The sequence below is a fragment of the Schistocerca nitens genome, chromosome 7 (assembly GCF_023898315.1).
Source record: "Schistocerca nitens isolate TAMUIC-IGC-003100 chromosome 7, iqSchNite1.1, whole genome shotgun sequence".
Classification (NCBI taxonomy): Eukaryota; Metazoa; Arthropoda; class Insecta; order Orthoptera; family Acrididae; genus Schistocerca; species Schistocerca nitens.
In genome coordinates this window covers 346,471,522-346,486,402 of record NC_064620.1, presented here as the reverse complement: position 1 = coordinate 346,486,402, position 14,881 = coordinate 346,471,522, and the positions used below count along the sequence as shown (strand labels likewise).

At 39.1% G+C, this 14,881-nt stretch overlaps 1 protein-coding gene across 4 annotated transcripts in view; it reads right to left on the bottom strand.

The window, feature by feature from the left end:
- Positions 1–203: 203 nt before the first annotated feature.
- LOC126195026 (uncharacterized) overlaps positions 204–14,881 on the bottom strand; it is a 313,542-nt gene continuing 298,864 nt past the window's right edge. For all 4 annotated transcript variants that reach the window (XM_049933465.1, XM_049933466.1, XM_049933464.1 and 1 more), the window contains one exon: positions 204–3,014. In XM_049933465.1, coding sequence (XP_049789422.1) covers positions 1,119–3,014 — 1,896 coding nt within the window. In that variant the 3' untranslated portion in view covers positions 204–1,118. The remainder of the gene's footprint in view (positions 3,015–14,881) is intronic.

Sequence of the window (14,881 nt, the reverse complement as noted above, 5' to 3'; positions counted from 1 at the left end):
GCCTGAAGGACGGACTGTGAAATGGAAACAAACTGATAAAGCCCAGTTGTTTCATGAACCACTTTTCTGTCTCTGCAGAGCAATTATTTTAGGAGTGCACTCGATTTAACATTCTTCTTGTTTATCTAAATTCATCATGTACATTCCTCAGCTTTCCACTGAACATCTTTTTACGTTCTTGGTCATATGTTATTGAACACAAATTTTGTGATTGAATTTATTTATAGTAAATACATACATTTTACTCAGGAAAGTCTCATAAAAAAGTATCAAAAATAGTTCACAATTACCGTATGTCCCATAAATAAAGTCAGTCCTGCTAGAGTTTTGGAAAAGTGATGTTTCTCTCAGTGAGCTTCACAGACAGGTGCTACATTGATTTATATTGCTTGCTATTTTGATTCATCTTCGGATGATCTCTCTGAACACAGTACAGGAGGATGAATACATGTTCAAAAAATAGAATTACCTCATCAAAATGTTTTAGTTTCAGTCACCATGATATCTTCACCTTCACTGTCAGAAGAAACTTTGAAGTCACTTCTATGAACATAGCAAGCATCTCCCCATCTCTACATCTCATTTTCTCATTATGAAAAGGATATCATGAACTGAGAGCAGTAACTTTACGAAAAACAATGTTCCACTCTCTCATATTCAACTGCACTCTTCCAGGTTATTCATACACTATAATGGTTATGTAATATTCCCAATCACCTTGAGTGTGCATGGAACATACATAATATTAGACAATCACAACATATCAGCAGTTAAGGAAGAGTTTATACCTTATCTCTGTTAGTATTTCACAAGTCTGAATGGAGCTCCTGGCCTAAACAATAAGTTAACACATTAGGTGCAGTGAAAGGGTTTGTAGTAACTCATTAGTAGTTTCTTATAATACTGCATCTAGGAAACTGAGTAGACCAACATTATACTGTAGCTAAAGATGCCCAAATGCACAACTAATTCTTCCTCGTACCATAGACAAGACTCCTACAACAATGTGGCAAGGCATGGCAAATGGGTAATACGTAACGCAAAAATATAAAAAATAGGCTTCAGATGTCAATAATCCCCTAAATACAGTTCAGTTCCTAACTTTATGAATGGGTCTATTAATGTGGTGCTTGACGACCAACACGTCGACTGGGCGAGTGTGACATCTCACGTATGCGAATGCCATCTTCTGCTGTACCAACTTCCTTTCCACGGGATCTTTTGCCACTATGCCAGAAAGGAAGCATTGATGCAAGATTTTCTATCTGTCCATGCAGCTTTGCGACTGGTGATTCTGCCATTTTTTTCGGTGAACGTGACCTGTGTTCTGATTTCTTTTCACTTTCCTCAGAAATAGAGCCTTTTGATGATGACCTTTTAGATCTTGGAGGTGGCTCTGGTGCTTGAAGTTTGTGATATCTTCCTGACCGAACATCTTTCTTTGGATCTTGAAGTGAGTTTGAATTTGTTGGATTTTGAGAGTCATAATTTAGTGGGGTCTGAGAATCACAAATGCTGTCACTTTTGTTTGAAACTGTCTCTGGATCAAGAATTTTTTCAGCACTGTCAGTGTTTAGAGATGGATTGTCAGCTGAGGAAATTGTTGCATTCTGAGCATTATCAAGAGCAGCATACGGCGTAGCTTGCAGACTTGGCTGATTATGGTCAGAATTATCATGAGAAATGCTGTTTTTCGCTTTCAACTCTTTGTCGTCATCTGAATCAACTCTTAATGATGGCTTTTCAACTATAGAAATTATGGCTTGCTGGGTATTATCAGGAACTCCATGTGACACACCTGGTAGACTCAGCTGCTTATTGTTAAGCATATCACTGAAGATACTGTTTTCTGTCTTCCTGCCTTCATTATCACTTGCATCTTGAAAATCATCACCTATGATCTCTTGATCCTCTTCTGCGCCTACAATGTTACTTGGACAGTTCATTTCAGCCTTTGCACGTGATGAAATCTGCTCAGAAGTATAGCTATCATCTTTTGTTTGAGAAAAAACATTACTTTCTTCTAAAGCCTTTCCATCATTACAAGCAGTTTTATCTGCATCTCCAGGACTCTGATTTGACTCAGAAATACAGTCATGGCATTTCTCTTCCCTCTGCAAGGCATTATTTATTTCCTCTAACTGTTTTAATGGTTCTGTAGAGTTCATAACTAACACTTTATCACTTGCATTACCTCCTTTAAGGGCTTCAGACATAGCGGGTGCAAAACTTTCTGCACACAAATAAGGATTTACATCCACTGGAAGCAAAGTAGTTTCAGTTTTCACACTTTCTTGAGGAATGGTTATCAAACTTTGCATGTCTTTGCTTTCATCAACATTTGAAGTTCCTACAGAATCAACCAGTGGATCATCAACATTATTTTCTGTACTAGTTTTACATTGCTCAGAGATGTTTGGCAGCATGTTGGAAGATGATGATGAGGTGAATGTAGCTGCAGAACCATTATCAATTATTTCTTGACCCAAACAAATATTTACCTTTTCTGACTCATTCACCATTTCGGAATAAGAATCAATAAACTCTTCTTTTGTATCTTTAAACTGGCACTCATTTAGCACATTTGGGGGAGGTACAGAAACAGAATCATGAAAATCATCATCAGATTCTATTGCGGAATTAATATCAGACTGATTTGGATGGAAGGATTCACTCACTTTGATATCTGACATTTCCTTAGTTCCAGCCAATTCTAAAATGGAAGATGACTCAGTTCTGTGTATAGACTCCATTATTTCTCCTTCAGCTAAGTGAAAAGAATCTTCTGGTTTTTCAGTTTGTTTTACCGCTTCTGAAACTTTAATCTCTGACAGCTTGCTCATGGAAACTTTCTGCTCAAGTTCAGCATTTAATGCTTGTAGGAGGGCGACTAACTCTGGTCGTAGGAGGTCAGCTGACATTGGCAGGGAATTGGAACGGGAACGAGAATGGGAAGGAGAAAGAGAACTCATGTCTAGGTCGTCGTTTTCTCCGAGGCTACATTCTTCACTGGCCTTTAAACAGAAATAACAAAATCTAAATGTGGATTCTCGACTGCTAAAATAAACAACAGTGAAATCATATGTAAATAAAACATAAATTTGATACAGTTTCCAGAGATTAAATATGATAAGAGGCTTGAAAATTAATTACAAAATAAACAATACACTACATCTAAAAAAATAAAGAATAAAAATAAGAAAATAAGCAAGCACACTATTAAGAAGAGGTCTTCAATGACAATGAGCACATATCCTTTTCTTCACCAAGTCAATGTTTGTGGCAAAAATGTTTCCAGTGTACTTCACTTTGAGTGTTTCAAACGAGGTGGAAAAATCAGACACTTAGTTAGTTTGTTTTCTTTTTTTCCCCCCTATGAGCTGCACAAAAATACACCTATCCAGTTAAAAAGCTATATCTAAGTAAACAAAAACAAAGATAGGAAACCATTATCTGTAGCTGAGAGATGCTAGGCACGTAAACATACATTAACACACACAGTTTCACTAGATTCACCCCCCTCCCATCCTATTGTGTGGTAGCATTGTAGAGGAGCAGGGGAGGGAATAGCACAATTATGGCAATACGGAGATGTAAAATGGATCGGACAATAACGGAGTGTGTGTGTGTGTGTGTGTGTGTGTGAGAGAGAGAGAGAGAGAGAGAGAGAGAGAGAGAGAGAGAGAGAGAATAGCAAAAACAATGGCAGAACAGAAGCTGTAATTCTCTATACTACTATATGTTTGTAAGTGCCACACACCAATCAGCTATAAATGTGTGGTTACTATCATCATTTTTTTCATGGTTCCCATTTTATAACTTCCACTATTGTAATATCTAAATAAAATTATTTTTGATAGAATGAAATTAAGCACTACACTCCTAATGTGCTACATCAGGCAGCCAATGTTATATTAGACAAAGTTAAAAATATAGGTAATATGCTATAAACAATTATTCCTTTTTATTTCAAGAAAAGTTCATAGTAGTCTTTACCCAAACTGGCATCAGATGACCCAGGTAACAACAGAGTCACCTTCACTTGAAAATGAACTTCATGAAAAAAACTGGATGATGGTGACACAAAAAACATGAAAGAGTGCAGAACATTTTCATGGTAGAAGCACTGGTTCACAAAAAAATTACTATCACTTTGCATCGTGTAAGACTGTTGACATGGTAAGCATAATTTCAAATGCATATTATGAGTTGAAAGTGTAAAAAAAAAAAAAGTACACTTAACAGCACAAAAATTGGCCAGTATGAATCAGGGCTAGAGTTCAGGTTCTGTACAGCACTGATACAAATAAAATACATTAAGCCTGTTTCAAACACTAGAAAGTTCAGGATGGAATAACAGCAATATTAAGCAGAGGATAGATTGCTACTTACCGTATAGAGGAGATATCGAGTCACAGTCATGCACAATTAAAGACTGCTCTCTGTGATCCAAAGTCTCCTCCACATGATGAGTAGCTATCTACCCTTTTCATAATTTTTTTTTTTTTTAATTTTTATTTACACGTCAAGTTTCGTAGATCCAAATTGAGAAGCAACTCTCCAAGGTCATGGAATGTGTCAGTACATGAAATTACAATATAAAAGTAATAACAGACAAAAATAAATGTTTATGAAACCGAAAAAGTCAGTCCATAAGTGTAAGTAAACGCAGTCAACAATACAATAGGAATCAGCTTAATTTTTCAAGGAACTCCTCGACAGAATAGGAGGAGTGACGCATGAGGAAACTCTTCAGTTTCGATTTGAGAGCACGTAGATTACTGCTAAGATTTTTGAATTTGAGTGGTAGCTTACTGAAAATGGATGCAGCAGTATACTGCACACCTTTTTGCACAAGAGTTAAGGAAGTCTGATCCAAATGCAGGTTTGATTTCTGCCGAGTATTAACCAAGGGAAAGCTGCTTATTCTTGGGAATAAGCTAATATTGTTAACAAGAAATGACAGTAAGGAATATATATATATATATATATATAGGCCAATGTCAAAATACCCAGACTTGTGAACAGGGATTGACAAGAGGTTCGTGAACTTACACCACATATTGGCCAAAGCACCCTTTCTGAGCCAAAAATATCATTTTACAATGGAAAGAGTTACCCCAAAATATAATATCATATGACATAAGTGAATGAAAATAAGCAAAGTAGGCTAATTTTCATGTCGAACGATCACTCACTCCTGATACCGTTCAAATAGTAAAAATGGCAGTATTAAGTCTTTGACCAAGATCCTTAGTATGGGCTTTCCACGACAGCTTACTATCTATCTGAATACCTAGAAATTTGAACTTTTCAGTTTCACTAATCATATGTCCAGTCTGTGAAATTAAAATGTCAGGTTTTGTTGAATTGTGTGCTAGAAACTGTAAAAACCGAGTCTTACTGTTATTAAGCATTAGTTTATTTTGTACAAGCCATGAACTTAGGTCATGCACTGCACTATTTGAAACCGAGCCAATGTTGCACACAACATCCTTTACCACCAACCTAGTGTCATCAGCAAAACAGATATATTTAGAGTTACCCGTAATACTAGAGAGCACATCATTTATATAAATAAGGAACAGGAGTGGCCCCAACACTGATCCCTGGGGCATCCCCCACTTGACAGTACCCCACTCAGACCCCACATCACAGCCGTTATCAACATTATGAATAATGACCTTTTGCTGCCTCTTGCTAAAGTAAGAGGTGAACCAGTTGTGAGCTACTCCCTGTATTCCGTAACGGTCCAACTTCTGGAGCAATATTCTGTGATCAACGCAATCAAAAAAATATGCCAAGCATTCGAAACCTTTTGTTTAGCCCATCCAGTACCTCACAGAGAAGAGAGAATATAGAATTTTCAATTATTAAATGACTTCTAAAGCCAAACTGTACATTTGATAGCAAATCTTGTGACATAAAATGATCAATTATCCTTACACACACAGCCTTTTCAATAACTTTTGCAAACACTGATGGCATAGAAATAGGTCTAAAATTATCTACATTATCCCTTTCTCCCTTTTTATAATGTGGCTTTACTATTGAGTACTTTGATCACTCAGGAAATTGACCATTCCTAAAGGAAAAATTACAAATATGACTAAATACAGGGCTAACATGTGCAGCATAGCACTTTAATATTCTGCTAGACACTCCATCATGACCATGGGAGTCCTTAGTCTTCAGTGAATTAATTATTGACTCAATGTCCCTCGTCTGTATCATAGAGGAGTATTTCAGACATCAATCTCGGAAAGGCGTTTGCCAAGGAAGTTATATGATTTCCTGTAGAAACTAAATTTTTATTTAATTCACCAGCAATGCTCAGAAAATGATTGTTAAATACTGTACATATACCTGATTTATCAGTAACAGAAATATTTTTACTGTGAACTGACTTTATATCGTCGACCTTTTACTGCTAACCAGACATTCCTTCACAACTGACCATATGGTTTTAATTTTATCCTGTGAATTAGCTATTCTATTTGCATACCACATACTCTTTGCCTTCCTAATAACATTTTAAGCACCTTACAATACTGTTTGTAGTGAACTACTGTAGCTCGATTGTGACTACTTCTACCATTTTGATATAATTCCTGCTTTGTTCTACAAGATATCCTTATACCACTAGCCAGCCACCCGGGCTGCCTATTAGTGCTAGTACCCCGTTTAGAACGTTCTAATAGAAAGCAACTCTCAAAGAGCATGAGAAATGTATTAAGGAAAGCATTGTATGTATCATCTATGTTATCGGCACTATAAACATCCTGCCACTCTTGTTCCTTGACAAGGTTTAAAAAACTCTATACTGCCGTTGGATTAATTTTCCTACATAGTTTGTAATTAAATATGACACTAGTTTGAGTACAAAAGCCTTTTAGTCTTAAAATTTGTGCATCATAGTCTGAAAGGCCTTTCATGCTTTTGCTAACAGAATGCCCATCTAGTAATGAAGAATGAATAAAAATATTTTTTATGGCTGTGCTACTGTTGCACGGCACACAAGTTGGAAAAAACACAGTCTACATCAGATCATATGAATTTAGGAGATGTACCAACATCATTTTTCTTGCACCATCATATACAAAATTAATATTGAAGTCACCACATATAACTAATTTATGGTACTTCCTACAAAGTGAATCAAGAACCCTCTCTAGCTTGAGCAGAAAATCTCTGAAGTTGGAGTTAGGGGACCTATAAACAGCAAATATTAGATTTTTAGTTCCACTAAATTCAATTACCCCTGTACAACATTCAAATATCTGTTCAGTGTAGTGTCATGATACGTCTATGGACTCAAATGGAATACTGTTTTTTTACATACATAGTCACTCCCCCACCCTGCAAGGATCTCCTTCAGACACAGCCAGCTAATCTGTACCCTGGTAAAGGAAGTCTCTGAATTGTCAAATTATTTTAGTGGTGCTCTGATATACCAAGAATTTCAGAGTCAACATCTATAAGCAGTTCACTAACTTTATCTCTAATACCTCTTATATTTTGATGAAATATGTTAATTCCTTCTGCACTTGGAAACATTACATCCTCGGAAGGTGAGCCTTTAGTTAGAGGGACTTCCTTTAAGCAGGTATACCTATCAGCTGACTTCAATCTAAAAAAGGTGCAGCTCTAACACCAACTACTACAGGAATTTTTCCATGAGTGACCACCCACCACCACCACCACCACCACCACCACCACCACCACCAGCACCCACCACCACTCACTACACTGTCACCTATAAGCTTAGCCAGCCTCCCCTTCCCATATTGTTGACATTATGTCCATTTTTCAGTCTATATTCGGCACTGCACAAAAAGAAGCATTTCTTGAAATTCTATATAAAAATGGCCCTGTCAGCATTCTAGATTTACGCAAAGAACTGAACATATTATCAAAAGATGAACCGCGTAATTCCACTGGTTGTCTTTGTAGCTGGATGATCAGTGTCATAACTCTCCCTACAGAGAATCAGGCTCAACTCCAGGATTTGTTACTTGTTTAATTTTTGTCCCCCCCCCCCCTCCTCCCCTCCTGTACAAGGGACTACTTCTGGCTCAGCAATTAGGTGAATATAATACTCCCCACTATGCTTCAGAGGAAAACATCGCTCAGTTATAGTAACATGCAGTTAAGTTCTCATATTAGAGGAAATATAGTGTTGTGAAATAAATACTAACAAAGAGATAGAGGGGCTGGACAGTACTTACCTCAGCTCAGTACAGCCGACAGATACACAAAAAACAGAACCAAAAATTTACGTTCCTAGCTTTCAGAACAAATGTTCCTTCATCAGGGAGGAGAGAGGGGAAAGAAAGGGAAGAAGGGAAAGTAGATTCAGTTACTCACAACCCAGGTTATGAAGCAACAGGGAAAGGAAAACAGGGAGGGTAGCAAGGATGGAGGCATGGTTGTCAGAGGGAAGCCAAAGATATTCTACTGTAAGTACTGTGCCAGCTTCAAACCAAAGAGGATGCATACAGAAGTAAAGAGGTATATAGTATAAAGATAAACACAACTATGTAGGATGAAAATATGCGTGAATGGCTAAAGAGGAAAGGGAAAGAGGAGAAGACTGAAGAGTAAATGGGAGTGAGGTTGTTTAACGTAGGTTCAGTGCAGGGGGATGGCGGGATGAAAGGATGTGTTGGAGTGCAAGTTCCCATCTCCGCAGTTCTGAGGGACTGGTGTTGGGTGGGAGAAGCCAAATGGCACATACGGTGTAGCAGGTTCCTAGGTCCCTAGAATTATGCTGGAGGGCATGCTCCGCTACTGGGTATTGGGCATCTCCTAGGCGGACAGTTCGTCTGTGTCCGTTCATGCGCTCAGCCAGTTTAGTTGTTGTCATACCGATGTAAAAGGCTGTGCAGTGCAGGCATGTCAGTTGATAAATGACATGTGTAGTTTCACACGTGGCCCTGTCTTGAATTGTGTATGTTTTACCAGTAGCGGGGCTGGAGTAGGTGGTTGTGGGGGGATGCATGGGGCAGGTTTTGCAGCGGGGTCGGTTACAGGGGTAGGAACCGCTGGGTAGAGAAGGTAGCCTGGGAATATTGTAGGGTTTAACAAGGATGTTACAGAGGTTAGGGAGGGGGGGGGGGGCATCTAAAGCCAACTCTGGGTGGTGTGGGGAGAATTTTGTCAAGGATGATCTCAATTCAGGGGTTGACTTGAGAAAGTCATATCCTTGGCGGAGTAATTTGTTGATGTTTTTGAGGCCAGGATAATATTGGGTGACAAGGGGGATGCTTCTGTGTGGTCTGGGGGTAGAAACATTGTTGTTGGATGGGGAGGAATGTATTGCTCAGGAGATCTGTTTGTGGACAGGGTCTGCAGGATAGTTGCGGGAGAGGAAAGCACTGGTCTGGTTATTGGTGTAATTGTTGAGGGATTCGTCACTGGAGCAGATACGTTTGCCACGAATACCTAGGCTGTAGGGAAGGGAGCGTTTGATGTGGAATGGATGGCAGCTATCAAAGTGAAGTCCGCAGACTCCCATCCTACATCAAAGACACAAACCACGTCCTAGAACGCATCAAATCCATTCCCACTCCTCTCCCACCTGAAACCTTTGTCACCATAGATGCTACATCCCTTTACACAAACATCCCACATACCCATGGTCTCTCTGCCCTTGAGCACTACCTCTCCCAACGCCCACCCGAAGATCTTCCAAAAACCTCGTTCCTTATTGCACTTACCAACTTCATCCTCACCCATAATTACTTCACTTTTGAAGCCCTGACCTACAAACAAATTGGGGGAACGGCCATGGGAACCAGGATGGCTCCGTCCTAAGCCAACTTCTTCATGGGCTGCATGGAGGAGGCTTTCCTGAAGACCCAACAGCTGCTTCCCCTGGCCTGGTATAGGTTTATAGATGACATCTTTGTGGTCTGGACTCATGGTGAACTCCTTTTCGAATCTGAATTTCACCTGGTCCTTCTCCAAAACCCAAGCCACCTTCCTGGATGTTGACCTTCATCTTGTTGAAGCTCACATCCACACCTCTGTCCATATCGAACCCACAAACAAACAACAGTACCTTCACTTTGATAGCTGCCATCCATTCCATATCAAACGCTCCCTTCCCTACAGCCTAGGTATTCGTGGCAAACGTATCTGCTCCAGTGACGAATCCCTCAACAATCACACCAATAACCTGATCAGTGCTTTCCTCTCCCACAACTATCCTGCAGACCTTGTCCACAAACAGATCTCCCGAGCAATACATTCCTCCCCATCCAATAACAATGTTCCTACCCCCAGACCACAAAGAAGCAGTTCCTACCCCCCAGACCACACAGAAGCATCCCCCTTGTCACCCAATATTATCCTGGCCTCGAAAACATCAACAAATTACTCCGCCAGGGATATGACTTTCTCAAGTCAACCCCTGAAATGAGATCATCCCTTGACAATATTCTCCCCACACCACCCAGAGTTGCCTTTCGTCGCCCCCCTAACCTCCGTAACATCCTTGTTAATCCCCAAAATATTCCCAGACTACCTTCTCTACCCAGCGGTTCCTACCCCTGTAACTGACCCAGCTGCAAAACCTGCCCCATGCATCCCCCCCACAACCACCTACTCCAGCCCCGCTACTGTAAAACATACACAATTCAAGACAGGGCCACGTGTGAAACTACACATGTCATTTATCAACTGACATGCCTGCACTGCACAGCCTTTTACATCGGTATGACAACAACTAAACTGGCTGAGCGCATGAACGGACACAGACGAACTGTCCGCCTAGGAGATGCCCAATACCCAGTAGCGGTGCATGCCCTCCAGCATAATTCTAGGGACCTAGGAACCTGCTACACCATATGTGCCATTTGGCTTCTCCCACCCAACACCAGTCCCTCAGAACTGCGGAGATGGGAACTTGCACTCCAACACATCCTTTCATCCCGCCATCCCCCTGCACTGAACCTACGTTAAACAACCTCACTCCCATTTACTCTTCAGTCTTCTCCTCTTTCCCTTTCCTCTTTAGCCATTCACGCATATTTTCATCCTACATAGTTGTGTTTATCTTTATACTATATACCTCTTTACTTCTGTATGCATCCTCTTTGGTTTGAAGCTGGCACAGTACTTACAGTAGAATATCTTTGGCTTCCCTCTGACAACCATGCCTCCATCCTTGCTACCCTCCCTGTTTTCCTTTCCCTGTTGCTTCATAACCTGGGTTGTGAGTAACTGAATCTACTTTCCCTTCTTCCCTTTCTTTCCCCTCTCTCCTCCCTGATGAAGGAACATCTGTTCCGAAAGCTAGGAACGTAAATTTTTGGTTCTGTTTTTTGTGTATCTGTCGGCTGTACTGAGCTGAGGTAAGTACTGGCCAGCCCCTCTATCTCTTTGTTAGTATTTGTTTCAAATCTTTATATGATATTTTCCATTAATCATTTCGAAATATGGTGTTGGTCATAAGTCAAATAGCATTGCTTTCAGTGACACGCAGAATAAAACCGATGGCAACCTACAAATTCAGTCAGCAACTTCCGATGTCAGCACACATATATGAGAGGAACTGACCTTTGCAAAAAGTAATAATCCTAATAGACTAAAAAATTGGAAGACAGAACAGACAGTACTTACCCTCAGTATTGTCAATAGGTGCACACAAAAATACACAACCCTATCCTAGCTTTTGGAACTAACAGTTCCTTCCTCAGGGAGGAGAGGTGGAGAGGTTGGGGAAGGTTAAAAAGGGAGAACACGTCACTCAGGCCACAGGATTAAATGGAAGAGAATTTAATATTGCTCTAATGAACTAGAAAAATTGAATGAACTAGAGATAAAGAGAAAGGGTGGAAGGGAGGGAGGAGTAATGAATATAAAATTTAAAATCATAGAACAAGAAGGAAACAAAGAAAAAAAAAGAAATACAAAGTATATAAAAATATGTTGAAAAGGTTGTTGTTGCTGTGGTCTTCAATCCAAAGGCTTGTTTGATGCAGCTCTTCATGCTACTCTATCCTGTGCAAGCCTCCTCACCTTCGAGTAACTACTGCAACCTACACCCTTCTGAATCTGCTTAGTGTATTCATCTCTCAGTCTCCCTCTATGATTTTTACCCCTCACACTTCCCTCCATGACTAAATTGATGATACCTTGATGCCTCTGAATGTGTTCTACCAACTGATCTCTTCTACTGGTCAGGTTGTACCACAAATTTCTCTTTTCTCCAATGCTATTCAGTATCTTCTCATTAGTTACGTAATCTACCCTCTCATCTTCAGTATTCTTCTGTAGAACCACATCTAAGAAGTTTCTATTCTCTTCTTGTCTAAACTGTTTATCAGCCATGTGTTACTTCAATACATGGGACACTCCATACAAACACTTTCAGAAAGGACTTCCTGCACTCAAATCTATACTCTATGTTAACAATTTTCTCTTCTTCAGAAATGCTTTTCTTGCCGTTGCCAGTCTACATTTTATGGCGTCCTTACTTTGACCTTCCCAAATAGCAAAACACATCTACTACTTTGAGTGTCTCATTTTCTAATCTAATTTCCTCAGCATCACCTGATTTAATTCAATTACATTCCATTATTGTTGTTCTAGCTATGTTGATGTTCACCTTTTATCCTCCTTTCAAGACACTGTACATTCCATTCAACTTCTCCTCCAAGTCCTTTGCTGTCTCTGACAGATTTACAATGTCATCGGCAAACCTCAAGGTTTCTATTTTATTTCTTCTACATGGATTTTAATTCCTACTCCAAATTTTTCTTTGTTTCCTTTACTGCTTGCTCAATATACAGATTGAATAACATTGGGGGTAGGATACAACCCTGCTTCACTCCCTTCTCAACCACTGCTTTCTGTTTGTGCCTGTTGACTCTTATAACTGCCATCTGGTATCTGTAAAAATTGTAAATAGCCTTTCAATCCCTGTATTTAGCCCTGCCACCTTTAGAATTTGAAAGAGAGTATTCTAGTCAACATTGTCAAAAGCTTTCTCTAAGTCGACAAATGTTATAAACGTAGGTTTATCTTTCATTAACACATCTTCTATGAGAAGTTGTAGGGCTCGTATTGTCTTGCGTGATCCTACATTTCTCCAGAATTCAAACTGATCATCCCCGAGGTTTCCTTCTACCAGTTTTTCCAAAAAAGGATTCATGCTAATATTTTGCAACCGTGACTTATTAAATTGATAGTTCAATAATTTTCACATCTGTCAGCACCTGCTTTCTTAGGAATTGGAATTACTATATTGTTCTTGAAGTCTGCGGGTATTTCACCTGTCTCATGCATCTTGCTCAGCAGGTGGAAGAGTTTTGTTATGGCTGACTCTCCCAAGGCTATCAGTAGCTCTAACGGAATGTTGTCTACGCCCAGGGCCTTGTTTTGACTTAAGTCTTTCAGTGCTTTGTCATATTATTCACACAGTATCATATCCTCCTCCTCATTCCCCTCTACGTTCTCTTCCATTTCCACAATATTGCCCTTAATACATCTCCCTTGTATAGACCCTCTATATACTGCTTCCATCTTTCTGCTTTCCCTTGATTACTTAGGACTGGTTTACCATCTGAGCTCTTGATATTAATATAGCTGCTTCTTTTAATAGCTTAGCCATTTTGCGCTCTGTTGATCTTATTTTTTAGACATTTGTATTCCTTTTGCCAGCATTTTTATATTTTCTCCTTTCATTGATTAAATTCAATATCTCTTGTGTTACCCAAGCATTTCTACTAGTCCTCATCTTTTTACCTAGTTGGTTCTCTGCTGCCCTCATTATTTAATCTCTCAAACTTTCCATTATCCTTCAACTGTATTCATTTCACCTGTTCTTGTCAGTCATTCCCTAATGCTGCCTCTGAAACTCTCTACAACCTCTGGTTCTTTCAGTTCATCCAGGTCCCATCTCCTTAAATTCCTACCTTTCTTCCTTGTCCCTCTAAAATAGAGAATAATAATAATAATAATAATAATAATAATAATAACAACATAAACAATCACATAAAGGAATTCAAGTTCAAACGCTCTCTTCAATGGGAATAATCGAAAATAATAATAATAATAATAATAATAATATAGTAACACTAAGAAGAAAAGGAAGAAGGTGAAAACAAAAAGTAGGTCTCTGAACAGATTCCGAAGTATCATCAATGACACAGATTTGGCTTTCATCGATAAAGCAGGATCAAATACGAAAAAAATTACAGAACCAATTGAAAGACCTATTCGTATAATTTTTCTATGGTAGATAAGGTTATAAAAATGTGAAACACGTAGAACTGTGAAATTTCTTATACCCACACTTTTTATTCCTTATCAGTGGACTTGATTTTCAGTTAGGATTTTTCAAAATGCACAGTGTGATTGGTTACAGAGCATTGCCACTTTTTTTTCCCTGGGGTTCTATAAAAATTGACTCCCATCACAATTTTCATATGCCTGTGACAGCCATGAAACCCTAACTGTATGGGACTCCATGTGGGTACACATTAGTCCACTTTGTGTCAGCATTTGATTAATCTGAGCTTTCAGAATAATTTTAATCATGATACCACATTACACATTGATGCTTCTCATGCTGTATTTTGCATAAGTGATTGTCACATCATTAACTATGTCATGTCGAAACATTAACAGTGTACAAGCTCTCACATCCTTTATGTACTGGAAAACTCCTAAAATAGGAAATCATTAATAAAATTTAGCAAAATACCTATTATATCATTTTCAGTCAACTTAAAATTTCCACCAACCCAATCACAGATTGTAAAATACAACGTTGTCATCATCGTTGTCGTCGTCGTCAACGACAAAGTACCAAATTTTGATTTGATTCAGCAAATACTTCTGGTGTACAGACTTAAGTTGGAAAAAAACAAAA